At 39.5% G+C, this 27,159-nt stretch overlaps 1 protein-coding gene and 1 long non-coding RNA gene across 3 annotated transcripts in view; one reads left to right on the top strand and one right to left on the bottom strand.

The window, feature by feature from the left end:
- The window catches only part of LOC119893225, a 17,022-nt gene extending 8,825 nt beyond the window's left edge, over positions 1 to 8,197 (top strand). Inside the window, exon 4 of one of the 2 annotated variants that reach the window (XR_005442781.1) lies at positions 8,136 to 8,197. This is a non-coding gene — a long non-coding RNA (uncharacterized LOC119893225). Of the gene's footprint in view, positions 1 to 1,447; positions 3,019 to 8,135 lie in introns of those variants that run through there. The other variant, XR_005442780.1, reaches the window with a different exon arrangement.
- Positions 7,281 to 27,159, bottom strand: snx33 (sorting nexin 33). The gene is made up of 2 exons (XM_038705222.1): positions 24,830 to 27,159; positions 7,281 to 10,407 (listed from the first exon to the last, which is right to left on the bottom strand). Exons 1-2 carry the CDS (start codon positions 26,259 to 26,261, stop codon positions 10,154 to 10,156), a joined length of 1,686 nt encoding a protein of 561 aa, XP_038561150.1. The 5' UTR covers positions 26,262 to 27,159; the 3' UTR covers positions 7,281 to 10,153.

Below are 27,159 nucleotides of genomic sequence, written 5' to 3'. Positions count from 1 at the left end.
ACGATGGTAATAAATCAATATTTATAAAGTTTTCTCAAGCTCCATTAATAGATAGCCAATGCTTTCCCTTTTAGCTAGCAAGCAGTTTGTAAGAACAGGTGTCATTTTAATCAATGCTTGCCACGTATGCCATGACTTTGATTTCCTCTTGTGTCACCATGAGGTTGACATTTATGGTTTTGAGTGAAATGTCTCCACAACTATGGGTTGACATAAAGCTCAGTACAAACATTTATGTCCCCCGAATTGTAATAATTTTGGTGATCCTCTAACTTTTCATCTAACGCCATCATCGGGTCAAGATTTTAGAGCCTCACTTTTGTGTTTAGTGTTACTTAGCAAATGTTCGTGTGCTAACTAAGATTGTGAACATTATTCCTGCTAAAATCTGGATGTCAGTATTGTCATTGTTTCTATGTTGCTGACGTTAGCCTTTAGCTCAAAGCACAGCTGTGCTGAAGTATAGCCTGGCAAAGTCTTGTTCCATGTTTTTAACTGTTTCCATTAATTCTTTCCATTTATCTAACTGGAACTGGGTTTCTTAATTCTTGTGAAAAAATATTTCCAAATGTTTTAAAAACACACACTCAGCTCTACAGAGGCCGTGATTCCATCAGCTGAAAATCCCTTCTGCTTCTGTATACTTGTTGCGGTCATCTATAAATTAAACTATTAACTGACATGTCAAACACTGACTGAATTTAGGCTACACAAGTTCTCCTGACTATATCTGTGTACCATGTATTGCTTATTTTCTAAGGGCTTTGATTCAGGTTTGAAGAATGAATGTTCAAGTTAAGACAAAACATGACTCATTGTTTGCTGAGAGACTCGGTTCGCCCCGCACACATGTGTCAGTTTACAACAGTTTATAAATAAATGTTCGTTTAAAATTTGCTTCACAAAGTGACTGTTTAGCATTTTACAGGAGTTTCTTATTTCAAACACGCTGAAATCCACAGTAGCCTTATATATTTTTGATGAGTCACAGTATGATTAAAGGAAAAGGGAGAAAAGGAAGCTTTTCTGTTGCATTTATATGACTTTTTATCTCTTTTTTGATAAAATAACTCATCTCCACAATAAAAGGCCACAGTTAAGGGACAGTAGATATTGCTTCATCTTACGGGTCAATCACTAAATAAGTTGGGAACCACTGCAATAAGGAGGTATCTGCCTAAAACTGAGTGAGAAAAACATTTATCATGACCTCTCTGCAAAGACTTTACCATGATTGCTCATATCAGTAATTCAGCGAAGGGATGATAATCACCTCCAGAAACTTGCAGTGCCAGGATTCCTCTACCAAACTAACTCAGTGGAGCCACTAATGTGGATGTTGGCTTTTGGCCCTTTTGTGACGTTGCAGCAAGCAGCAGGAGGAGGAGGGATTACCAAACCCACCATGTGTGTTGATTTGACCATCTGTTGCCTTTGTTTCCTTCAGATGCTTGGGGAGGAGGACGCTGTAATCCTTTACACTGTGGAGGTCAAGTCCATGTCACTCCAGTCTGTCAAAGACTGGGACAACAATCCTGTCTAGCCATCCACAACAGTGATAGCAATGACAAATTCAAGTATCCCTTTTATTGCTATATGTACAGACCACATACTTCAGGGACGCTTACTTAAATGACTGTGAAACTTGGAATTTTGACATGTTTGAATAAGTCATGTGTGATTCATGTCTGCAGTCAAACCGTTGATGCAGACAGCTGTAATGCTGCTGGGATCTAAACACATTTACTGCTGTGCAAGGGAAACAAATGAGGACTCTGGGTACGTTGTGTCCTGTCGATGGGCTGGAGGTGCAGTTTTCCTTCCCTGACTATGCAGACATGAAGCTGCTCCTTTCCTTCACTCAGCATCTTGTATTTTCTTTTTTTCTTTTATAGACATCTGCAGGCACTTTGGGCCATAACGCTTTTACCATGTGCCTTTACAGCAGCACTGCAGACCTGAAAGAAATCCACACTTTCCCCTTAAGACAAGCCAAGTGAGTTACTTTGGAAGTTTAGGGCATGAAAAGAAGTTAAGAATTTGCTAAGTAATGTTAATGTGGCTTGCAAAATGACACCCAAGCGTGACCAGACAAGTAGCAACAGGTACAGGCAACAGTTTGATAACTGAAATAATAATCTGCTTCCAGATATTTTGAGTTTTTTATGATACAACTTCCATTTTTGCACCATGCTGGAGCCGTTTCAATAACTGTTCCCTTCTTCTGGAAAAGAGGTAGTTAGCTCAACCAGGCTTCAGCTGTGTCTGATGGAAAAAGCCTAAAAGAAGGCAAAGTTAACCAGTTTTCATCACCCCCACTTCCTCACTCACACAAATGGGTTGCTGCGGAGAATTGCACTGTTAGCATTACTTTGGCAATACCTCAAGGTTTAGGAAGTTTTTCCAAGGTGTCATTTTACTGCCATTGAGGCCTTTCTGCTTCACTAATACTCTGTGGTGCACATCATAGAAGTGTGTGGCAGACAAAATTAATTAGACTGAAAATACCTCCTAAATTTGCTTCTACTCCTCTAATTGGTGAGGAGATTTATGCTTAAAATTTCGGTTTTCATTCCTCTGTCAGCCTTGGGTTTCTAAGTAAACTTGATGATGTCTCCTCCTGGCACATAGCAGGAAGGTGACATCACCCCGGCGCTCCAGTTGCATACCAAAACAGCCTAAAACATTACCATCAGAAACAGGCATTGAGTTCAAATTGAAACATCTAGATTTTCTTTTGAAGTAAAAAAAAGTTTGCAAGTAATCAAGGGCTTCTGTAACATACACTGATACTTTGTTCTTGACAAAAAGTGGAGCAAGTATGGTCCAGACCTTCTCAATATGAAAAGTGCAATGAGACTTCAGATGCTTGGGGAGGAGGACGCTGTAATCCTTTACACTGTGGAGGTCAAGTCCATGTCACTCCAGTCTGTCAAAGACTGGGACAACAATCCTGTCTAGCCATCCACAACAGTGATAGCAATGAATAAAAATAAAATAAAATTGAACTGAATTGAATCGTTTGGCATCACTCTATGTCAACACAAACTGTTACTGAAAAGGTACAAAATTGTATTGTTAAGACACCTGGGTGAAAACAGAAGAGGATGCTCAATATGCCTAAACCTTTTCACTTTAACAACAGAGCTGTTGATTTGAGTCATCAAAATGAAATGTTTGCTTCTGAAACATCTGTAACACATTTAAAAGAAATGCCTGTGTTTCACTTTAACATAGTGTACTGGTTTGACATCTGTCGGCTGTCTCCAAGAATTAACCCAGCAGGAGAGCCCCACTCATATCAGGAAACTTTTAATAAAATGTTCTTAGACTAAAAGTTAATATAAGAATGCTGTAAACTTCAAAATAAGCTCTAAGGGTATTCCACCAGATCCACACAGCTTAAGAAATGTTCAGTTTATATAACTATACTGAAATAAGAACAAATATAAAATTAAAGCTGCAAGAAGCGGTGGGCGTGTCCTCGCATGTGTAGCACATCGAGGTGTGGCGCGGCTGCATTGCAGATTCTGGAGCTCTGCCAGTGTGGCTGTGAATTTGCCAACCACTTCGGACACTGCACAAAGGTGTTAATCATCACTTCATGTGTTCCCTTTGTGGCGCTACATAGCACTTGGCACTACGACTATAACTGACTATATTGGCATGTAGATGTGTTCGGGGCGTGACTGTTATCAAGCACAAAGTTTTGTGCAGATGTGAGCATGTACACTGAAGTTGAAGAACAACTTCCTCTTTCATGGCAAATCATCAATTTTGGACGCCACTCCACGGGCATGCCAAACTCACCATTTGTACAACTTTTAATCGTCAGTGGGATTAGACTAGACAGCGAAAATCTGAAGTTAGTCGGACTAATTCTCTAGGAGTTCATTAAAGCATGGAGTGAGTGAATCATCCAAAAATTACCATAAAATTCAAAATGGCTGTCTTCCTGTTGGGTTTAGGGCATCACTCCAAGAGGTTTTTTGGTACGTCTTGACATGATACATGTGTCACAGAAATTTGTATATGTGGGTGAAACATGCTGCGGGGGCTGCTTTGTTGAACGTCACTTCCTGTTGCCAGTATGACTATGGGTGAATGTTGGCCTGTAGATTTGGTCAGGTTGGGACTCTTAATAAACCTGTAAAATTTTGGACAGATCTGAGCATGTACAGTCAAGTTACAACAACTTCCTGTGTCATGGCGAAGCGTGGAACTTCGCCGCCGCCACCACGCCGCCACCACGCCAATAACCGAAAAAAGAAAAGTTTTACAACATGGCATCATCAATGTGTTATGGATTTTCTGGGATAGTTTTGAAGAGTAAATGGCCAACATGCTAGGAGTGGTCCATCATAGCATAAAACGTGACATTTCCTGTTGCCAGCAGATGGCACTATGACTTTAAGTGAATATTGGCATATGGATGTGTTCAGGGCATGACTGTTACATGTCAAATTTGGTACAGATGTGAGCATGTACACTGATGTTATAAAAACTTCCTGTTTTGTGGCGAATTGTAGATTTTCACCACACCAAGGTCAAGCTTGTGGACGAAACCTCACCGTTTGTACAACTTTAATCATTATTGGGTTTAGACTGCACAGCAAATTTGAAGTCGATCCAATTAATTCTCTAGGAGGAGTTTGTACCCACCCTGTAAATGGTGAAAAATGGGTTAAAATTGCACATTCAATTCAAAATGACTTCCTGTTGAGTTTGGGGTATGGGTCTGTGAGGCTTTTTTGTGTCATATTTATGATTCATGTCCCTCAAACATTTCATGAATGTTGTTGAACGTGGAGCGGGGGCTATTTTTTAGTTTTGTAGGCCAATTTTGTAGGTGGCGTTAGTGAGCCATTTTGCCACGCCCATGTACAGGACCCAAAGAATACGTAATTTTTCACCACTTCAGACTGTGTGCAAAGTCTGGTGAGTTTTTGTTTTCGAGCATGTTTAGGACCTTAAAAACGAGCTTACTTTGCAGAAAAGAGAAAGGAAGAAAAAAAAATAATAATTCCTTCAGTTTCAATAGGGACCTCGCACAGTTCATGCTCGGGCCCTAACAGGACCAAGAGGTGTAAGATTAAGATCAACTTTATTGTCCCCTGAGGGAAATTTGTCTTGGGCATCAGTGCCGCATGAGGCTGCAGTAAACACCAACACATATGGACTTCATACTCACATACATCATACAATCCACCATACATTTACATTACACATGTACACGTGTACATAGGGACAGTGGAGTGGTAGTTTCAGCTAAATGCTAATTAGCATTAAACACAAAGTAAAGGGAATATCATAGTTTTGCAGGTATTTGGTCATTAACCAAAGTACTGGACAAATTAAATGTTTTACCTAATGGTGTTAGATAAAAAAGGGTTCACATAGTTTGTAGAAGGCATCCTCTAAGGACCTTAAATATCTGTATCCAGTAATTGTCTAGATATTTCACTTTAAAACCAAAACTAATTTCTGTACAAAATTCTATTGGAATCTATCAGTTCTTGAGATATTTTCATCTGGACTGACACACTAATGCCATCCACAGCATTACCATGGCTAAAAACACAGCAACGTGTGCTTTCTGGTCAAAAATTACAGATAATGTACCCAGCAGATTGCCTACTCCAACCCAACCCTTGAATGTGACATTAAAGATTCTGCTCTATTCAGACTGCTGGCAGGATGAGCATATATTTCTCTGTGTTTCATTTGTTGTGGTATAACGTCACTGTGTTTACATCTACGCAGAAATTTGGATAACAGCTCCTGGTTTTCCTTGTTTGGGTTGTATTCAGGACAAACTGTTTGTGTGTGTCATCACATCCTGCTCATAAATATCGTGGTGAGAGTATGGACAGAAAAAAATGTAAGACTACAACAACAACATCAGTAGTTTGACTTGAAAAAAACAAAGGCTCATTGGATAATGTGGGGGCATGTTTCAGTGTCCAGTTATTCATGAATGTTTCTGTCACATTCTGCCTGTCGTCTTTATTTAGCTCTCTGTGAGTTTTTTGTTATTTGATCAGTTCAGTGTCTGTTATATTGTCTGTTATGTTTTGGGTTTCAGTCCTGGCTGTTGTCCTGTGTCCAGTCTGCTAGTGTTAATTGTGAGCTCTGCCTGATTTGTTGTCCGTTTGGTTATCATTGTGTTAATCTGTTTTGTTCAGTTACCTTAGTCTGTTGTTGAGGTTTTCTAGGTTTGTCTGTGTTGTTCTGTTATCTTGTCTCCCTTAGCCACTCTGTGTTATTAGTTCGGCCCCTGTTGGTTTTGTTGCTAACGCCCTGCGTTTAGACTCCCTATTGCTGTTCTGTTAGTTTAGACTTAGTTTATGATTCGCTTGCTACCTTAGTGTGCTTCCTCTACCTGCTGTTATTATTTATCTGGTTATGATCTGTCAGCTAGTGTTTAGTGGTGTTTTGGTATTTTCCTTATTTCTGTTCTGTTCCATGTTTAGTGTTGTCCTGTTTCCTGGTTGGTCCTGTCTCTGTTCCCTACCCCATTCTGTGTAACAGTTGGTTCATGTTTTCTGTTTTGGGTTTTGCTCCTGGTCTTGTGTTCTCTGTTTAGCCTTGTTTATTCCACTGTTCAGTTGCAGGTTCTGTTTAGCTCACTTTGTACCTGTCGGTCTTGTATATTAGGATTAGCCCTGCATTTTAGTTGTGTGCCTTAGCTATTATCTTTGTATGTACTCCTAGTTGTGTTTGTGTTATTTATAATTTTCTGATCTGTTACATCTTATTTTGATATGGCCTGCGTTTAGTGTTCTGTAACCTGTGTTATGTCTGTTCCCCCCAGTAATCCCTCTGCATGCCTGTCTCTGTTTTCACCTGCTGGCTCTCTGCCTGTCTGTCTCGTTAGTCCTGATCCTTCTCACCTGTGTTGATCCCGCCTGCTCGTTAGTCCCTGGTATATAATTGTTTGGTGTTTCTGTTCAGTCCCTCTCTGGCCTTTTCCGTGTTATGGATTAAAACCCTGGAACTGTAACTCTGCTCTCAATGTCTTGCATTTGGGCTCTCTCCTGCTTTGCGCTCACCCTAACCCTGACAGTTTCTTCTGAAAATTATAAGTTTTTTAATACCTAAGGTAGTGGTTCTATGTATTTTGTAAATAAAATAGGATGCTCACATGTACCAACTATAAATCAGAATACTTGCATAGTCTAATAATGTGTGCATGGAAACAAATTCACAACACTGCTATAGTATCAAACAGCCCTGATTAAAAGTCAAGTTATACAAATCCACAAAGAAGAAAAAGACAGTAAGTGATCACCATCATTACTTTTATTAAGATTTTTATGTCCCCTTCCCTTAAATCAAGTGACAAATTACTTACTGAAAATCACCATCTCTTCTTTCACAGATGAAACTACAGCTCTTGCAACTGACCACATCACACATCCATTTTAAACAGTCACTGTTTGTCACACTGGCATTTAACTTCATCATGCAGCTTTGAACATGAGAGGAAAGTGTCATTGTGAATCCTGATTAGGGCTGCAAGCACTTCAATGTTATTTCACTCTCTCTTTTGCACCTTGCTTCACTTTCTTTAGCTCAAAATCTGTCTATGCCTTTGGTGTCTTTTCTTTGTGGAATGTTTCTTTAATTTTTTTCCAAATGCTCTCTTCACATTTTCCTCAGAGAAGAACAGACTCAATTACAAAACCAGAGAGCACATTCAATTTCACTATAACCAAACAGAGTAATAAAAAAAGAGGAAGCCCAGTAGAAAATGTCTGACTTCTTTGGTCTTGGAGAAACTATGATGAGTGCAAATGCTGACAGAAACACAAATGCTGAAGTCTAACAAGCAAAGTTTGTTCAAAAATAAACAAATATTAACAACACCACATTTAGACAGCAAAGAGTTAAAGGCTACAGATGTGGACTTAACAGTACCAGTAACTTATACAACACTCATATTTGAGTCACGCACAAACACACAGACACACACACACACACACACACACAAGGACCATTTTTTTGTGTGAAACCTGCACTCTGAATCAGCACTTCTTTGTTTTGGGAGAACCATAATAATGTTCTAACTTCAAATTCTGAAACTCACAAACACATACACAGATGTCAAAATCATTTTTCCTTTCACTTTCCAGCCATACCCAGACACAACACTGAGAGATCAAAGCCTCTGCCATCAACATGAAGAATCAGTGCCTCACAACTGACAAATGAACAGGAGGAGGAGCGTGTGAAGCTCACAAAAACATTCCCTACGCTTTTTGAGGTAATGCTTATAATTGCAACTCCACATAAACCTCTGAGGTTAACACAATGCTAAAGATAGTCTTGTTAAACCGCAAGTTGCCATGAAATTTTTCTCTAGTTAAACAAGATGAGTAATGTTACTGGAAGAACTCTTATTTAGAAATATAACATTGAACACAATCAGTGAAGATGGGGACTCAATCCTCAGTCACCTAAAATCTCATTCAGTGTTGTAAAACTGTATACATTAAATGTGAAAAACAAAATGTAAAAAGTGATACTTCACTGTGACCACAGGTGGAATAAGAGCAATAAGCTATATGCGATATTATTAAAGGAATAGTTCAACATTTTAGGAAGTATGAGTATTCGCTGTCTTGTCGAAAGTTGGATGAGAAGATGTATACCACTCTCATGTCTGCAGGATGCTATAGCCAGCAGCTGGTTAGCTTAGCTTAGCATAACGAGTAAAAACAGAGGGAAACAGTTTGGCTCTGTCCAAAGGTAACAAAATCTGCCTTCCATCACTTTTAAAGCTCACTAATTAACACATAATATTTTTTTTGATTAATCGATACAAAAACCGGTTTTTGTATTGGTTTTTCGAGGGGGTTATGTGCTTATGTGTCATAACCCACAAAATGACATTTACACTTTGGTTTGGTACAATTTAAACACATAAAATATAACATTTTTAATTAGTGAGTATCAGACAAGCTTGTAGGTGGATTTTGTTTTACCTTTGCACAGAGCCAGGCTAGCTGTTTCTCCCTGTTTCAAGTCTTTAACCATCTGATGGCTCTAGCTTGACGTGGCATTGATCTTCTCATTGAACTTGGCTCTAATATTATTTCATTAAGTTATTATGGGTAGATTATATATTCTCTATAGAGATACTCTGAATGATATAATGTGGTGTTATTTGTGCATTAGTTGTTGTTTTAAAATACTTTATATGAACATCAAATCATACAGTTTTTTGACCCAGACTACATAAAAGGATTTAGGAAGAATTTGGACTTGTGTCAACTTAATGATTTAATACAAATGTTAAAATGCTAAGTTGATGCTCTGCCTCACACATCCAGTTAACCCACTTATACAACTATCTGACTACTGTTCATAGTACACTAGTTGACTTGATAAACTACATACTGCTACATACAAAGATATCATTTTTTTGTCTTCCACCGTGGAAAAGGAAATTGATCAGCACAGCAGTTGACTCATTTCACTCTCACCCACACATAAACACACCCCTACACACCATGACCAACTAGTTTATAAAAACATGTGCAAACTTGTCTCTAAATACAACTCATTCCAAAAAAGTTCCCCTATAAAAGGCAAGGCATGCTACAGACAAATGGTCCATTTAAAAATATTTCCGTCCACCAGAATGCCTCAGATCCTTAAAGGCACTTGCTGCAAGAAATAAAGTAAGAAAATGACATTTGTGACCTGTAATAAGAGATATCTGACGTGAATGAATGTCATGGTGTTGGAGAAGGGGACAATTTCAAAACAGAACCCGTTTCATGGCATGTGTTACACTATATAACAATCAACTATAGATTCTTTTTAAACCTATATTCTTATTTTAATGTTACAAGTCCTTAAATTATGTAAAATAAACAATATGCTGTGACATTGCCTATGCGTTGTGTATTTCAGAAATAAAAGGTACAGTAGGTCTTTAAAAAAACAAAAACTGTGACTTTGAATCCATCAAAGTGAAAGACTGACTGGCTTTGTACGTCTTTCCAGTAACTATTGCTTAATTTATCTGCAAGTCTTTTTTAAAACTGAACCAAACATGACCAACACAAAATGCCTTGATAAAAGAGTCTTCCATTCCTTCTCTTGTGTTTTTTGGCATCTTGAACTGGGCGGCAGTTCGGTGTCTTTACAGACAGTCGTACATGCGCAGGGTGCGCTCCAGTTGCTGGACAACACGTTGGTAAAAGGCTATCTGCTCCTTGAGGTAGGCCTGCATCATGTCTTTGAAGTCCACCTCTCGCTGCCGATGGAAGTGGCTCATCTCTGCCTGCAGGGCAAACCCAACTGTCCGGCAGCGTTTCCTAATGCCGTCGGCCTCGTCCTGATCCATCTTCCCCTCGTCACTCATCCGCTGGCTCTCCTTCACCTTGGCAAAGGCACCTGGGTTAAGATAAGATATTTAAAAAAACATCTTATTGTCACTTAGTAGAGGTTTAGTTATATTTCAGACATTTTTTGATTTTCTTCTTTTACTATAAGATTTCAGCCTCCACTCCAGTTGTTTGAAAGCACTGAAAATCTAAATTTAAAAGCAAAGATTATGTGCAAGTTGCTCTCATGGAACATCCTGTCAACAATCTGATGGCTAGATACCACTCGAGGTAAGAGAAAAAATATGTTTGTATTTGGTTGGACTGACCTTTTAATGTCATTATCAACTAAATAGTCACTATTTTCAGACAATATTGATAGAGTACGTTCTAGTAAGATGTTAGCTATGATAAGCTGATGTATAGCGTCATTGAAAAGCTATAAAATGTGCTTGTGATAAAAATAAAAACCCTAAAACAAAAGATGCCATAAAAGGTAAATATAGTCTAAAAAACTGTCTCAGATTTTTACTGGGTGAGTCTCATTTACTGTAGGTTAGGTGATATATGAAAAAAAAAAAAGCTAAATCCAGTAAAGAACAACATCGTAAGTTTCCCCCCAGAAATTAAATATTGGAAAGCTGTAGCCTTATAGGTAGAGCAGGGAACACACCACACAATTACTTCTTGTTTCATTGCATACCAAACATGTAGTTTCAGCATGATGAGGACAAGTTACAACAACATTCACCCAGACTGCCATGATGTCACTTCCCATGTGAAACACATGGCAGCCTAATGGCATGTTGGCGAGCTGCATTTCCCATCAGATTAATGAATCTTTCTCAATCTCATACTGACTGAGCTTGAAACCAAGAAGAAGTAGATATCATGTAGATAAGATAGTTGGCAGGACTAGTTTGGACAGTTGTTCTGTCTTTAATGTATCCGCTTTAGTGTACAGGTTTTATCCATTAATCTGTGAGTTCATGCCGCCCTGGATTTTATATGGAATTCCTGGCATAAGTCTGGGAAAGCTTTAATAGCACTTTTAGTCTGTTCCAGCAAGGAGGCGTGTGGACTACAGTCTGTGGTGCTGACCTACATTCATGTATTCTGTTTTCCACATGAGAGGAGAATGTGCATTACCAGATAGCATGTCTGTGGGACATAAAGGAAAAGCGCTCACGGTTGTGTGCATGCGTGTGGAGAGTGGGGAATAATGGGGGGTTTAATCAACATTTGTGGATCAGCTAATGTAAAATTTCATCACAAAGAAAGCTTTAATGTGCTCTACCACAGAGCTAAATTTGCTGTCTAAGTTACAAAAATAAAAAAAATATGTGACAGAATAAAAAGCAAGGCTGTTAATGTTTCCTTCTATTTTAAAACATAATTCCTCTTGAACATGTTTGGATTGGCTAATCACTAAGGAAGCTTGATGCAAAGCTATATTATAAAGCTGCAAAATACAAGCTACAAAAAGAAAAACAGTGAAAGAACAAAATGCATCGCTGTGTTGGTTTCCTACTATGTTCCTGCTAAATAAAAACAATTCCTCTTTCCCACTATAGGCTTTCTGACTCTTTTTCCCTGATTAACAAATTCTCTATGATCCATGGCCAATGGTCTGGAAAGTCACCAGATGTGTTGATCTTGCCCAACCAGACTGGCTACCGCTTGTTTTATAGCTGTGGCCATAGAGAGAATTGAACTATTTCACATGTGACAGCTTCATGGGTCTGTGCTGGGTAGATATTAATAGTCTGCAGGGGAGTAACAATGGCTGAGAGGAGAGGAGAAGAGAGGAAACTAAAAACACTTACAAGAGCTTCTAGTCAGGGTTAAGATATTTTAGTACAACGCAGAATGAAGACAATATGGCCTAGAATTATTTCTTATTACATCAACGTTTCCAAAACTTCCAAGCAGTATATAAAAATAATTCCTAAGGATATAATTAATTAAATCAATGCGACCTGGACCCACATTAGTGGCAAAAAATGGGTGGATGGATAACCAATTAAACATTCAAGTTCATTCAAGTTTTTGCTATAACCGACACTTGCCCATTATGGCATGATGAGCTTTGTAACAACTATAGCTCACTGTAGTGACAGTGTTAATCACAGGTCTAATGGAGCTGACTGAAACTCCAAAACAAGAATTGATTGTCTCCTGCGCACGCAAACCCACTTTTAGTTTGTAAATGCGTAATGTCTCCTGACAAGGCCTTTCTTGGAGGTGAAAGGAACTGAATTCCATGCTTTTTAGGACTTTTCAAGACCTACCCATACCCTGTGTGAGAGTATGAGGCAGAGAGAAAAAGAATGAAAACAGTCGAGATTAACTATGACCACCACAACCCTCTGTGCGACTAAACTCAGGCATCTCCTAAATTCCGCATTCCCACGGCCGCGAGGTCACTGCAGCACGAATTCGGGAAGTGCAGCACTTCTATTCTTTGTCGACATCAATCTACAATCTGTTCGACACAAACATGAAATTTCAAGAACGAAGTCCATCTTGAAGATATTTGTATTTGTTTACAGCATGGGTTGCCTGTGTGCTTATATTGGTAGGGGTGCCATTTCACAATTCCAGTGGCTGAGTTACTTTTAAGCAAAGTCAGCATTTTCTTTTCTCCACAGACTGCAGATTATTTTAAGAACATTAGAACACAGCAGTTTTAAGACAGTTGTGTCTAATTTTAACTCATTCTCATCTGGGACGATGGTTTTCAATCACGGCTAATTAAATCACTCTTCCTGTTTAATCATAAAGTGGAGGCATCATTAAACTGGAGTGGAGCCTCTTTAGTTGAGGCCAGTTTGTATAAATCAGCTGACCCAAACTTTTTGACAAGATTTTACTGTAATGGGTGTCGTACAAGGAAGGAGCCATATGTAGCATGGCTTCTTTCATCAGTAGCTAGTAAGCTGAAAAAAATGTACAATGTAACTAGTCTTTTTAACTTCCTCTCACAATAATGATTATATTTCCAAAACAAGACATTAGAAAACTGTTTTGGCATAAACTGAAATGACCCCATCTTTACAAATCAACATATGCTCCTTCAAAAGTCATACTTCCCTGTTAAGTTGAAATCTCCAATTATCTGAAAAATGTTGCTTATTTCTTCCAATCCCCTAGAGGTGTGTGAGTTTGTGTGGGTGTGAGGAGTGAAACAACTTTGGGCTAATATGTGAAAGCATGAAGTATGTAATGACATCACTGCTGTAATGCACACCACAAAACCCCCATTTTTATGGACGGAATTTATTTGTGGGCTGAATTTATTTCTTGCAAAGTAAAAGGAAAAAATATTATTGCATGACGCTTTAAAATCCAAGATAATGTGCTATAGTTTTGTGAACAAAGTGACTGAAACAGCCATTGCTCATGCACATTAATACTAAAACACTGTTATAAGTCCTTAAACTGCTTTAGTGTCCAAATATTGACAAGAAAAAGTATTGTATAACATTTCAAATTTATGTTTAAATCAGAATGACTCAACATTGCATTGTAAAATAAACTAATCTTTGGATTTGGTTAAAAGACTTCAAACACAGGAAGACCTAACGTGACTGAGAAAGATTAGTGGATGTTATTCACACTGGACAGACAAGTAAACAGAAACATTTTTCAACTGAGGACAAATGAGGCTTGTCACCATAAAACACTGACTATTTGGCTTTGTGTGTGTGTGTGTGTGTGTGTGTGTGTGTGTGTGTGTGTGCCTGACGTCCGTGTCAAGCACCACAGTGAACTGATGAGATATTTGTTCTCTGTTGATCTCTCAAAAAATGTGAATGAAAGTAGCAACAACAGAAAATAGACTGAAACATAATGGATGTCCAAAAAAACAGCAAGTCAAAAGCATGCTAGTGTTTGTCAGACTCAATAGCTCTCTGGGCTTCTTTCTACTTTCTCTATACTTCTTAGGATATTAGAAATTGAAATTCAATAAGTTCAGAGGGGGAAAAAAGCTTAGTAAGTAGAGCAGGCTAGCTTACAGTTAGTTAGTTAACTAGCCAACAGTCAGTTTAATGGCATTAACTGCAGTTAAAGCTTGTTAGCTTAGTCTCTAATAGGAAAATAAGTTTACACAGTAAATTGAAAAGGCATCTGTATCCTGTCTCATAACTGTCTATAACAAATCCTTATTTGTGGAGAAGTTTATACTCTTACTCTTACTAAATCTTAAATAAAAGTGGGTGTAGCAACACAGCTAATAAGCTATGATAGCTTCCTCCAGTTTGGACTCAATGGCTCTCCATTCCCGCAAAGGTTAGCACTGTCAAGAAGGCATAAATTTTCAGTGTCAGAGTTGAACTTATGTACGAATTTACTTCTTCTGTGAGAGAAATTACTCAATGCTGTGATTCCATTGAAAAGAACTGATTTCGATGCAAAATGCTGCCATTTTAAAAACTTGTATGACTGGGCCTTTAGTCTATGACAAGGCAGATCAAGGTAAATACTGAAATTGAATCTTGATGGAGGAGAGGAAAGGGGGAAAGAAGAAGAGGAAAGGAAGGGGAAAGATTGGACAGGAAAGGAACAATGTGCAGAAGAGCTGAAAATACAAAGGAAAGGGAGGCTTTAGAAGAGAACAGAAGAAGAAAATCTGAGACACTACTCAAGAATGCATGAAAGGGTCAAAAGGCCTCTGCAATATCTGCCAGTTTCTAAAGTGGGCCTTAAAAGCCCAGAGGATACACAAACATGAAAAAACCACTGCTGTGTAAGCTAACAGTAATAGTGTTTACAGCAGCCAATCAGATACACAGATAAAAACAGGGCTAAACCAATTTAGCCATCTCAAATTTTTGGCTATGGGACACTGAAACAAATATTTCCAATTCTTTGATTTTTGTGTGTGTGTGTGGGGGGGGGGGGGGGGTTTACTTCAGGGTGAGGAATGTCCAAAACAGAACCACCCTCTCTAGCCTATGGCAAAGTAGTTACCAGGAATGTTTCATCTGTGAACAGGCAACTTCCTCTGCACATTCAATATTACTTTTTTGACCATGACTGCAACTGTTACACTCGCAAAAGACAAAAGACATTAAGCTTGCAACAGCTCCAAAGCACAAAATTAAGTTTTTAATTGAATCCATGCAAAAGATGTTCAGCAGATGTTATTTTTTTTATATGAGAGCTGATCTAAAACTATTATATACTTAACTTTTACACAAATAAATAAATTTACGCTCTTGTCAGACAGTTTCCTCTCAAGATGTACTTGTTTATTAAAAGAGATATGCTCAGCGTTTTGAATGTGGGCTTTCCAAACTCAGCTAGCCTCACAACATTAAGTCATTAATAAAATGTCATCACACATAACATAAAATAAATGACCAGTGTCAATATTAATCCTTTGTATAACTTATTATTATTACTTTAAGCTTTGTGAGACAAGAGTTGTGATGTCTTGAAATCACTTTCTGTTCTGTTTCTGATTGTGACATCAAATTAATTTATAGAGATTCAGCTCTTTTGTTATGGAACAGATGTGTTATTTCCTCTGTGTGTTTGCCCTGTGACTTTTGTCAACTGAGAAGTATTGCAATGTTGAGAGGCAGCACAAATGAAAACTGCAAGATGTTCCCATGATGAAAGATGTTTGGCTCATCAGAGTGCTGGTTGTTTTTGCCGACACAATAAATTCATCCCTGCAATGTGGATGTAGGATGTCAACTAACACATCCTACCAAATGAAAGACTCAATCAAATGACAAAGGCTTTCCTATTTTGTCATAACATTTATGATTGCTTGCTCAAATAAACATCATGACACAAGAAAATACCAGAGAATGCAGTTAACAATGCTCTCCTCAGGGGGATAGAGCCTCCATACCAACCACAAGCATCTTGTCAATGTTACAGTGACTACAGCTACATTGGCAGACAATATTTTTGACAGTTAGTTTAATTTGTGTCAATGGAGGGAAAGGTTTGGGTGACTGAAAGGATAAATACTGCCTTCCAACTTAACACAAAAAAGATGGAAGTTTTGGTTCTGGGCTACTTTAGCTACACTGGGAGACCGACCCAATGGACAGAGCCAGAAAAACAATTAATCTGTGAGCTAACTGGTGAACATGATGCCAAATAATGAATTGATCAAAACATGAACAAATACAGATGGCAATGACTTCTATTTTCCATTTATTCACGGCAATGCAAGCACTTGGAGAGTCAACCTGCAAAACCACTTTTCCTGTTACGGGTAGACAGGGAGTAAAGATACACTGGGCAACACGCTGGGTACGCCCAGGCTAAAACATAGAGACAGACAAATGTTCACATCTTCAAGCATCTTCAGGGTTTCCAGTTAACCCAACCGGCATTTCTTTGGGCCTGAGGAAATCCATGCAGACAAAGCGAGACCATGCAAATCCCTCCAGCTGGCTTGTTCAGCTCCAGCTGAGAAACGATAGTGCTAACCACTAAGCAACCTTGTCGTACTTATCAGGCTTTCAGACTGAAAATAGCACAGTGTTTAAGCAGCATTAATTAATGTTTTGCCCAATTTGGGGCAGTGGAACAAGCTGAAAACACAACATCTGACATTTATCACCTTACAAAGCCTTTATAGCAAACAGGTGCCTATTCACACATCCAGAAGCAAAACAAACATTAGCATGCATTTGGAGTTGAGTTTTATCTCTGTTGTGATTTCTTCTGTGAAAAATCTGGCTCTTTAGCTGCCAAATGATCAAATCTTTTTTTCCCACAAAAAATGCTATGCTTCACCTGGAAACAGGAATAATGAAAGCAGTGAGATCAAACCTTTTTTCCCAGGAATGAGCACTTGCCTTGCATTGAGGGAAAAGTTTAAAGGTTTAACTTGGCACAACCCTGGTCGTCTCATTGAAATGACTGAGGAGGCTGTACTTCTTAACCCAGGGTTGGGGTGGCAATGGCGCAATGGATAACACTATGCTGTTGGTGTGAGAGACCAGGGTTAAATCCCCCACTGTGACCCATCCGCCATTGTGTCCCTGAGCAAGACACTTAACCTCTGACATGTATAGCAATTGTAAGTCGCTTTGGATAAGAGCATCAGCTAAATGAGTGAAAATGTAAAAATGTAAAAGGCCTTAATGGCTCCATGCTAATATTCCTAGTTTAAACAGTTAAAGTCAGCTAGGCTAGCTTGCTATCTTTGATACTGATCTGAGTTACAGAATCTTTGTGAAGCATACTGTAATAACACAATGTAAGGCCCTGATCACACAGAGCACATATTTTGCAGTGAAAAGCTTCTTTTACTAGTTGTTTTATATAAGCATTTATATAGATGCAAGTGTTTTGCGCGCTGCTAGTGCACCCTTGGCGTCTCATGTTTGAGACCTTCTGAGTGCTTCATGTTTTTGCAGGAGCGATCTGAACGCATCCAGTTGAAAAAACACTTCAACTCAGAGTAGAAAAGCACCCAACGCCATTTGCGTTTTTTTCCCCATTGTACAATCAGATCAGATTTGTGAGTTTCCTTCACAGCACAATACATAGGCTAAGGACAAGTGATTCAGTGGTTGCCAAGCAACATAAAAAATGCAGCACGCTGCTCTTTCTTTAAATTGTAGGCTTCAAGAAAAAAGGCAGCACGGTGTGCCTTGTGTTTTACAGTTTGCAAAACGCACTCTGTCTGATTGGGGGCTTAGAGAGGTGTTGAACCCAGTCGTAACTGATAGGGGTCTTTTCAATAAGCCAACTCCTCTCTTACCTCATGCCTTTTTCAGTCTAATGCCACTTAAACACAAAATGTGTGGTTCTTTGAGAGGAGGAGGGAAGTGGAGGTGGTAAAGACTGAGTTCTTGGAGACATCTGTAATCTCCTTCAGTGTGAAACAGACAGGAATGCAGAAGCATGTGGATTGACAGCGTGTGTGGAGATGAGGGCCTAGCCTTTGTCAAGATTTATGAGTATGCAAACAGGAGAGAAAAAACATTTGCTCTCCATAGTCACCACAGTCAGCAACGGGGACTATAGCCAACAAAATAACATACGATCCACATTCATAAGGTCATAACTGGGCCACTGCACAAGCCTGAGTTTGTAGATTGAGGTTTGTCTACTTGCTGACAGTGCTCTATTTTCTTGTGTGTTGTAACAAGTTTACTGAATGTTAATCTCTGTAACATGTTTGTCAGATAATATACCCACGCCATGAGCTAGTGGTCTGCACTTAGAAAAATCAAACAATATTAAGAACTGACAAAACATACCAAGACATTTTTCAGTGCATTCAGGCACAATCCCAAGGTTGAAGGTACTACAAGGGGTGCACACATTTCCTCAGAACTGGTAACAAAATATTAACAAAATAAAATAACTTTTCCTTCAAATTGATAGATCCTCAGTCTGCACGTGGCTTTCTAATGTGTTGCCATATGGAGGACAACTAACCTCTTGTCCAGATTAAAAGTCTGGCTACAGTCTCAGGGGAGCTAGCTCATTCTAATACTGAATAATTCTCTGCTCTGGTGTGCATCACAGAAGGTTTTATCCCACTATCAGCAATAGCAAGACAAATCCCACACTTTCTATGCTTTAGAGCAATCTAAGTGCCAAAAAAGGATTCAATATAAAAAGAGAACAGCTAAAGTCATGCATTTTATTTTGAAACATGTGTTGCAGATTACCACAGCACATTTGTCATGGCTTTTTGCTTTGGTTTTATGTAATTTATAAGCATGTACTTCAGGATTTTATACATAAATTATTCCAGTGTGGCCTTTTATCGATAACCCACAACTTGAAGTTCAATTTAATGTAGAAATTCATCGTTGTTTTGGTTCATCCACAAGAATTTAACAGTAATCGTTGCCTGACTTTCTACAACACGTCATCCTCTGGACACAGGTGATGTCAATCCAGATCTCCAAAAATCTGAGCCAAGGTCTCAGATTTCATTTTACACGTGATCAGAGCAGAATGGACTCACACAGTGGGGTGGGTTAGTTTCATGCTATTGTGTAGCCTTTTGTGTTTATTCAAAGCTTCAAGAGGTGGTTTTGTCTCAGATTAGAGCACCTGTTGTTGTCGTCAGGTACAAAATCTACAGAACATGATATCTGCTTTACTCGCACAAATACAATTGCTGTAAACTTACCTCCATAGAATACACAATATTTAATATTTAAGACCAGATTGATACCAGACCAGCATTGCTCATTTTATGATTACGTCCAATAATTCAAAATAAGTACTACTCATTTCAACAGACGATACAGCACAATAGATTTCAGAGACAAGGATTGACAAGTTATTGTAGCAGGCAGTGCTGACATGTGCGTCTCACACTTATGCCTCAGCGGCCCTTTATTCTTTAGTAATGCAATGTAATTAACCCTTTAGGTCAAGATTTTCAATTGTATTCCAACAAGATCAAGGTCTAACTATGGGATTAGTTTTGGTAGAGGTTCAAAGTAAAACCAGGGCAGCTGCCAAGACTAGTAATTCTGATATGGACATATTTAAAGGGAAACAGGAGGGGAAAAGATGAAAAGAAGAAGACAGACGTGAAGAGGATAATGAAACAAAGGTGAAGCTTTTGCGACAGACTGACCTTCAGACTGAGCAACAGCAGAGACCAAAAGAGAAGAGAATTAAAGATCTGTTGAGTTAAAGCCAAAACAGGACAGAGAAAGACATGTAGTGAACACACACAAAACCTTCTCCGCTCTTGATCCATTTTATCAAGGCACATGCAGTTGCTGCCAAACACTACATCTCAAAGACAGTTAACATTCCTGCAGCTCACATGCTCAGAAGCATCACAGTTTAAAATCCAGCTCCTACAGACCTCAGTGAAGGGGAAAGTCAGGCAGGAAAGAAGCAATGAGGAGATGAAGAGGAGGAGGAGTGCACCGGAAAAGGTCGACCTCAGTTCTGTGTTTTCCGAGTGTTGCCACAGCTGTATCTGGTTCAGCAGAACACAAGTCACATCAAGGGGAGTTATATGAAACGGCAGGGAAGACTCGGCAGAGGGAAAAGGTCTCTGCCTGCACAAAAACACTGCTGTGCAACCACTTCATGTACAGTATTTGTTGTCTTTTGGCTATTCAATTCTATTGCGGATAAGTGAGTTTTGGTGTCGTTACCAAAAAGATTACGGAGTTGCTGCTGGTTACCTGGCAATCTATCAATGACAACAAGACTCAAGGAAGTTGCTGCTCGCAGGCAAAATAATCTGGCACATAACCCCCTTACAAATGGCAAACTGTCACACACTTTTTGTATGGTTCAGCAAACGAGATATAACCTGTACATTTGTTTGCATTAGAGGTGCTGGTATGTGGATTTTGTTACCTTTGGACAGAGCTAGCTGCTTCCCCCTGCTTTCATTCTTTGAGCTAAGCTAAGCTAACCATCTCTCGGCTCCAGGTTCATGTTAACAGACATGAAAGTGGTATCAATCTTCTCATCCAACTCTCGGCAAGAATGTGAATATATGTATTTCCCAAAAGATGAAGTGTTTCTTTAACAAAATAAGCACAACCTCTCAAATGTTAAATGCTATTTAAACATAAACAGGAACAAAATAATTACACAATAAGTTAAAGACTACAAATTTGATCAAGCACTTCATGCCAACTTTCTGTACACACTGTGCGGATCGGTTCTGACATCATCTGAATCCACATGTAGGCATAAATCATCCATGTCCACCACCAACCCAAATAAATTAGTGACATGCACCTAAATGGACATTTTACTCCACCTCTACCTAGGTTAGAGGTGGGCTATATTGGGTTTTAAATTATATCGAGCAGCGCTAGCTTTCCAAGTGATTTCTTTGTGTTGTTTTATGTACGAGTGTTGTCTTTAGCAGTTTACTTTATTGATTAGAGAGGCTGCTTTTCTAATTAGTTTCACAATTTCATAATTCTATTTACATGTGAGCAGTAATGTCACAGCAAATATTGCGGAACATTTAAAATCTGTAGTTTTAAACTTGACAGGACAGACTGAGAAAACTCCCCAGCGGAAACACAATTTAACTTTTAGCTTCTGAAATAAACAGCTCTGATGGAGCTTAGGATTTATTAGGAGGAAGGCTGCTTTACTCTTGAACTTCTGATGAACAGTGTGGCTACACGTAACAATTACAAGATCATCTTAAAACATACAGAGTGTGACATTTTTCTACTTTCCTCTGGTGACCCATTGCCAAGCAGATATTTTTGGTTTTATGTGGCCAGGTTTTGAGATATCCACCTATCATCCCAATGAAGGGTTGAAAGGGAAGGGGTGAATGGAATTTCCTCTATGGTGCTCCAAGCATCAAAAAAAGTTATTTCAGAGACAGATATGTCAAATCCTCAGCATGTGAAATCAAAACTACGCATGGCCTGACATCACCAGGGCTCAGTAATAATGTTAATTGTGTGATTTGGGTGGACTGACTCTTTAATGTCATTCAGATGGCTTTGTTTTTCTTATTTATTCCTGGGTGGAGTGACTAAATGTAACTAGCTGAATTGTATCACGAATGTCCTCTGTGATAATGAGCGCCAGCTGTTTGAAGGAGATAATAATATTTACAAACAGCATTATTCCGTACTGGTAGCAGCCCTTTCCTTCCCCCTGAACTAACTCCAATCGTTTGATACGGTTATTTGTCAGAGAGCTGACACAGAATGCTGATATGCCAGTGCTCTGCTCTTGGAAATCTAACAAAGGTCACTAAAGAAAAGGCCTGAGCAGAACTAATATTTCACCCTGGCGTTTATGAAAATCTGCCATCGCAAACACAACCATGACTATTCAAATCAGGAATGTTACAGTTACAGCACAGTGGCATGCTGTCTGTTTTGACATCATTAAAGTTACTGATTAAACAACACTATGATAACACATGATTGTAAAAATAGGTTATTGATGGCAGTGGTGGTACAACAGTTTTCAACAAATATAAGCAGTGAATCTCCAACGTCACCGTGGGCATTATGCTGTCCACTTTTTGAAAGGTAATCAAGCGGGAAGCTTCCGGTCAGCAAACTGATGCAAACGCCGAAGTCCCTTAAACCTGCATTCTATCAAACGGCCAGCATGGGGCGACTCTTCTGGTTGGAAAAAGAAGTCCGGCTCAATTAGAAGTAATGGTTAAATGACCCTACTTCTCAACTGAATATTTACCTTAGTAAACACTTTCCTAATGAGTTTATGGTCTCAATCACTACTTTCCAGATGAATTACAGATGCACCAAGGCAAGCTAGCTAGCTCCGCACACGGCGGTTAGCTCCACCGTCTTGTCCACATATGGTCACGTCCAGTGCCGCTGGTTGCAAAAAATCAATATGGCGGTGGCCTATCTGCCAAACTCGAGGCTTTAAAACGGCAGTCCACAAACCAACGGGTGACGTCACAATGACTACATCCACTTCTTATATACAGTATATGAAGGTAATGCCCTAAAGAAACATCACCTGACAACTCCTCACTTTTGCCTCATTTCCATGTGAGAGGTATGATTCTTAATGATGATACAGAAAGAAAAGTACTGATTGCCAGGCCAAGAGTGACCTGAACTGAACTTCTTCTCAGTTCATAGAAACTTTTCCATCTGCTGACGATATGTTTGGAGTTAATAAAAGATAAAATGGATTGTAGAACCACCAAATGGAGTATGGCACAAAAATCTGTTTAAAAAACACAGATTTCAAGAAGTACAACTTTACACCGTTATATCTGACTGTGAAACTTAACATGTTCACTAAAAGATGAACTGTGAATTGTATCATTGTTTCACTGGTTCAAAAGGTATTCAATTACATTTTGAACCTACAGAACTAACCAAAATACTGAAGAAGGCCAAAGTCACAAAGTTTAAGATAACCTGATAACAAGCCTTCTTCTGACCACCCAGTCCATATGCCACATCCCTGCCTATGTTACTCAGGTGTCCTTGTCACATGATGACTGTTGGTTGAAATATTACACTGCAATAAAGCTCTTGCCGTTTTGTCTCATCAAATTTTTAACAGAACCCCGAGGAACCTAAGGTGAACATCCACAACAAACATAATGTAATGGTAGTTTTGCTATATCCCTTGTTAGGTAAAAGAGTTGAATTATTTTCAGCCTCTCATGACAGCTACTGTAGATGCACTTTGTATAATGTCAGTAATATTATTAAATAGAGCTTTTGATACAAAAATAAAGTGACACTTGTTCTTAAAAGTAAGCTCCTTAAAACAAATATTGACTATTACTAGCTTTGACTTTCTTTTGGAGTTTCTATATATTGTATATCTTTATTTATTTTGTTATTTATTTGATAATACGATTTGTATTAAGCCTGCAACTAACAATATTTATCATTATCACTTAATCTGCTGATTATTTTCCTGATAAACTGTAATTTTTTTAATTGCCAATTTCTCCTAGCCCACAAGAATGTCTTTACATTGCTTGTTTTGTGCAACCATGAGTCCAAAAGCTACAGATAATAAATCTTCTGTCATCTAGGACAAAGAACAGCAGCAAATCCTCACCTCCGAGAGGCTAAAACCAGAGAATATTTGGTATTTTTACTTATTTTTACTTAATCCATTATCAAAATAGTTGCAAATTAATTTTCTCTCGATCAGTTAATCAATTAAAAGGTTGACACCTGACAAGTGATAAATAAATTATTTCTCTAAAACACCACCTTCTCATCAAAAACTTGTTTGCACGGGATGTGTATGTGTGTGTGTGTGTGTGTGTGTGTGTGTGTGTGTGTGAGTGTCTAGGTGGGGTCAAGGAGGTGGAGATAATGACATTAGTTGCTGCAGGCAAACACTGTGTCACAGACTAACACATACAACACAGTAACACTACGTTTCATTCTGGGTTTCAAATGGTGTGTGTCGACGTGTGTGTCTGTGATACTGGAGGAAACCCCTGAGTTAATCTGTCATCCAAAACAAAATTATTAGCATAGATTGAGAAACACAATGTATTCGCTGGCCATCAGTTTGTTCCCATTGTCAGACAATTTGTGTATTATTCTTAATTATTACTTAAGCTTTTGAGACACTTTCCCAGTGTAGCTGCTGCTCATCTCAACTGATGATGCGCAGCACTATGCACGAGAACCTGATGCAGAACTTCACTATTCTGACGCGGTTGTGTCAGAATATTTATGTTCATAAATAATCTGCTATAACCGTAAAGAGTTGTCTCCCTTCATATCCTCAGATGAATTCTAATTGATGGAACAAGAAAAGCCCATTATGTGGGCTGATGGCTGAAAAAAGTTATGATTTTGTACTTTCAAATAGGAACCTGTCTTTGAACTTTCAGTTAAAATATGAATGAAGCTGAAGGAATAAAATCCTAAGGGAGACTGAGGAAACATCCAAACATCTGGGTTGATCATTAACATTCTTTACTATTGTTGCATGTGTACTTTCCCCTTTAATGGAGTTTGCATGCAGGAAATCAGAGAAATCTTTCACAAAATGAAACTACTCATGGGTGATTTTACCTTTCTGTAGATGAATAATGTCAGGGAAGTTGGCCAGCAGGCCTTGGTAGAGCGACAGCTTGTCCAGCATATGGAAGAGGTCATACTTAGGTTGCTCAGCAAACATCTCTCCAATGTTCTCATAGGTGCGGCCAGTATGGGAGATGGCGTTGTTGAAGGTGTCTGAACTGTGGGGAGGGTCCAGCATGAACGCCTGGCTGATAGATTGGAAGGCATTTCCCAACCGCTGGAACTCCTTCCTGAACCCACCTATGTGCTTCCGCACCAGCTCAGAGGCAACATGTGTGAGTTGCATCACGCTGTCATCCATTTTCTTAGCAAAGGCCTTGAAGGAGTCGATCCGCTCCTCTACATCCTGAAGGTCCTGGTGCTCGTTAGGGATCTGGAGGGTCAGCATGAAATGGGCACCGACCATCTCGTCCTTCTCCGCCCGTCTCTTGCCCAGTTTCCACTGCTTGTCATCAGCACACATCAGAAAGTGCTCAAAGCCTTCATACTGGGAGAGGACTGGGTGACTGGTCATGTGGTTCATCCACAGAATCAGTCGCCTCTTACGCTTCTCAATGAAGTCTTCCTCAAATCGCCCTGTGGCCTGTTTCTCAGGCAGATGAGGCACGGAGATCACAGTGAACTTGTGCAGTAAGCGGTTGTACAGCCAGTCAAAGTGTTTGTAGCGCCTGTAGACAGGATTCCCTGTGTGGCTAGGCGTGACCCGGTACGAAATGTAAGTCTTGATGCCTTTGAACTTTGTCTGTTTTGTGGGGTCTTCAATGGAGCAGGAAAAAGGCTGTGGGTTCTCCTTCCACCGGGGCCCCAAGGGACCCATATCGATGGTGTACGACTCAGCTATCTTTGCCATCATGGGTACATCACCCAACACAAACGCTTCTACACCTGAGCGGACAAAGCTAGAAAATCTGTTCAAGTTCCTGCCCACCATGCTGCCTTTCCTCGAGCTAGAGATGCTGTCCTGTCTCTCCATGTGCGGTTTGGCCCGATAGTGCACATTCGGGTTGTTGGACCGTGGGCTCTGATTGGCATATCCATTGGCCCCAGGGCTCCTAGGGTGGTCAGCATCATCCACCACTGTCGATCTGTCGTCCCAGTCGTCCCAGTCATCGTCGTCATCATCATAGTAACTCTGCTGCAAATGCAGGGGGGTGTTTTGGGTCGAGGGGAAATAGGAGGAGTCATTTCCTAAAGATCCTGCCGGGCTTATGGAGCAATCTGTCACATTAGAGTTTGAGCGAGTGCGAATAATTTCCACATAGGATGCAGGGAAGAGACCCCTCTGCCCTCGGCTGTTCTCCCCCTGAAACCAGCCGTCCACTGAGTTCTCATCAAAGATAACCAGTTCCTCATTCTCCTGGATGCTGATCTCCTCTTTGTTTTCACTTAAAAAAGTGTAGATTGCTTTGGCTTTCACTGACATCTTGATACTCCAGTGGGTCCACAAGCAACAAATTCTACATGCACATAGTGACTAGATTATATTGATACTGTACTTATGCATGCTGTAATGGAAACATCTGACACTTGCTCACTGTAACGTTTAAACTCATCTCAAATGACATGGCAGCTGTTGGATCAAGTGTGCAACAGCTCAAGATGAACTATGTAAATTTAATGATCTAACACTCGTCAACAGTCAAGTAAAACTATTACTTCGATCCGCCGAAAAAAAAAAATGCCGACCGTCACCAGTAGCATCCTCAGCCCATTGAGCCTATCGATCTATTGTCTTTTTATCTACTATGCCTAAAAGTCTACCAATAACTTTAGACTACAAAGGATCTATAACATATTAACTCCCTCATAACAGGCTATCTAGCCTAGCTCCGTGCACATCACAAACAGGTTCAAAAAACAAAACTGGTTTGCCCAAAGAGCTCCTCCAAAAGCACAGAGGGTGGTTTTAATCCTCAGAAACGGGAGTGCTACCTCGCGTTGTTCACTTATCGGTCTTCTCGTTATGGAGCCTAAAAATGATCCTTGGTCAAAATATTTCCAAGACAAAGTGGTCTGGCGTGAAGAAAAACAGAGAGAGATGAGTAACCCTAACCCTGTGCAGTTTCAGTCTGGTCCGCATTACCTCAGACTGAAACTTGCTGCGTTTTCCTTGTAAACAGGTTCCTGCGCATCTGTAGTCGATCTTTTATCTGTAACAAAAAAAAAAGCAGAATCAGTTACCAAACAACTTCTTCTACGGAGTATCAACACACATCACGGGTCAGTATTGTTTCTTTTGGTCGATTCCTTTGCGCGCTGTAACAAAGTAACTCTTTCCATGACGTTAGGCTTGGACAATTGAAGGCAACTTCGCCTTTTTT

Source organism: Micropterus salmoides, unplaced genomic scaffold (assembly GCF_014851395.1).
Source record: "Micropterus salmoides isolate LMB-PRFRI ecotype aquatic unplaced genomic scaffold, ASM1485139v1 Ms_hic_scaffold_8, whole genome shotgun sequence".
NCBI lineage: Eukaryota > Metazoa > Chordata > Actinopteri > Centrarchiformes > Centrarchidae > Micropterus > Micropterus salmoides.
This window is presented reverse-complemented; position numbering and strand designations above follow the sequence as displayed.